The sequence below is a fragment of the Buceros rhinoceros genome, unplaced genomic scaffold, assembly GCF_000710305.1.
Source record: "Buceros rhinoceros silvestris isolate BGI_N320 unplaced genomic scaffold, ASM71030v1 scaffold38008, whole genome shotgun sequence".
In the NCBI taxonomy this organism is placed as follows: domain Eukaryota; kingdom Metazoa; phylum Chordata; class Aves; order Bucerotiformes; family Bucerotidae; genus Buceros; species Buceros rhinoceros.
The window spans coordinates 2,353-2,829 of NW_010428076.1; the positions used below are offsets into that span (position 1 = coordinate 2,353).

General features: G+C 63.9%; 1 protein-coding gene across 1 annotated transcript in view; it reads left to right on the top strand.

The window, feature by feature from the left end:
* Positions 1-237: 237 nt before the first annotated feature.
* The window catches only part of LOC104498729 (creatine kinase U-type, mitochondrial), a gene marked incomplete at both ends in the record, with an annotated part of 1,877 nt that continues 1,637 nt past the window's right edge, over positions 238-477 (top strand). The window contains one exon of the mRNA XM_010142146.1: positions 238-436. Within this exon, the coding sequence (XP_010140448.1) occupies positions 238-436 (199 nt within the window). The remainder of the gene's footprint in view (positions 437-477) is intronic.

Below are 477 nucleotides of genomic sequence, written 5' to 3' on the forward strand. Positions count from 1 at the left end.
TGTTGTCCCGGTGCCAGCGGCGTCCCTCGTCTCCAGCTGCGCTCTGCCCTTGCTGTGCCATGCCCGTAACCTCCTTCCCGCTCTCGGCTGGCCTTCGCTGGTGTAGACAAGCAGAGCAGCCCCACCTCCCTCCCCAGAGTCCCCCTTGCCCACACCTGCCCTGAGGGTCTCACTGGGGCAGGAGCAGGAGCGCTGGGGTCCCGGCCCCACAGGGCTCATCAGTCTCTCCTCCCGCAGTGCCGAGTACCCAGACCTGCGGAAGCACAACAACTGCATGGCCAGCAACCTGACTCCAGCCATCTACGCCAGGCTCTGTGACAAAGCAACCCCAAATGGCTGGACTCTGGACCAGTGCATCCAGACAGGTGTCGCCAACCCCGGCCACCCTTTCATCAAGACTGTGGGCATGGTTGCTGGTGATGAGGAGACCTATGAGGTGAGTGGCAGAGGAGTACCGGCGCGGCTCGCGGGTCTGTA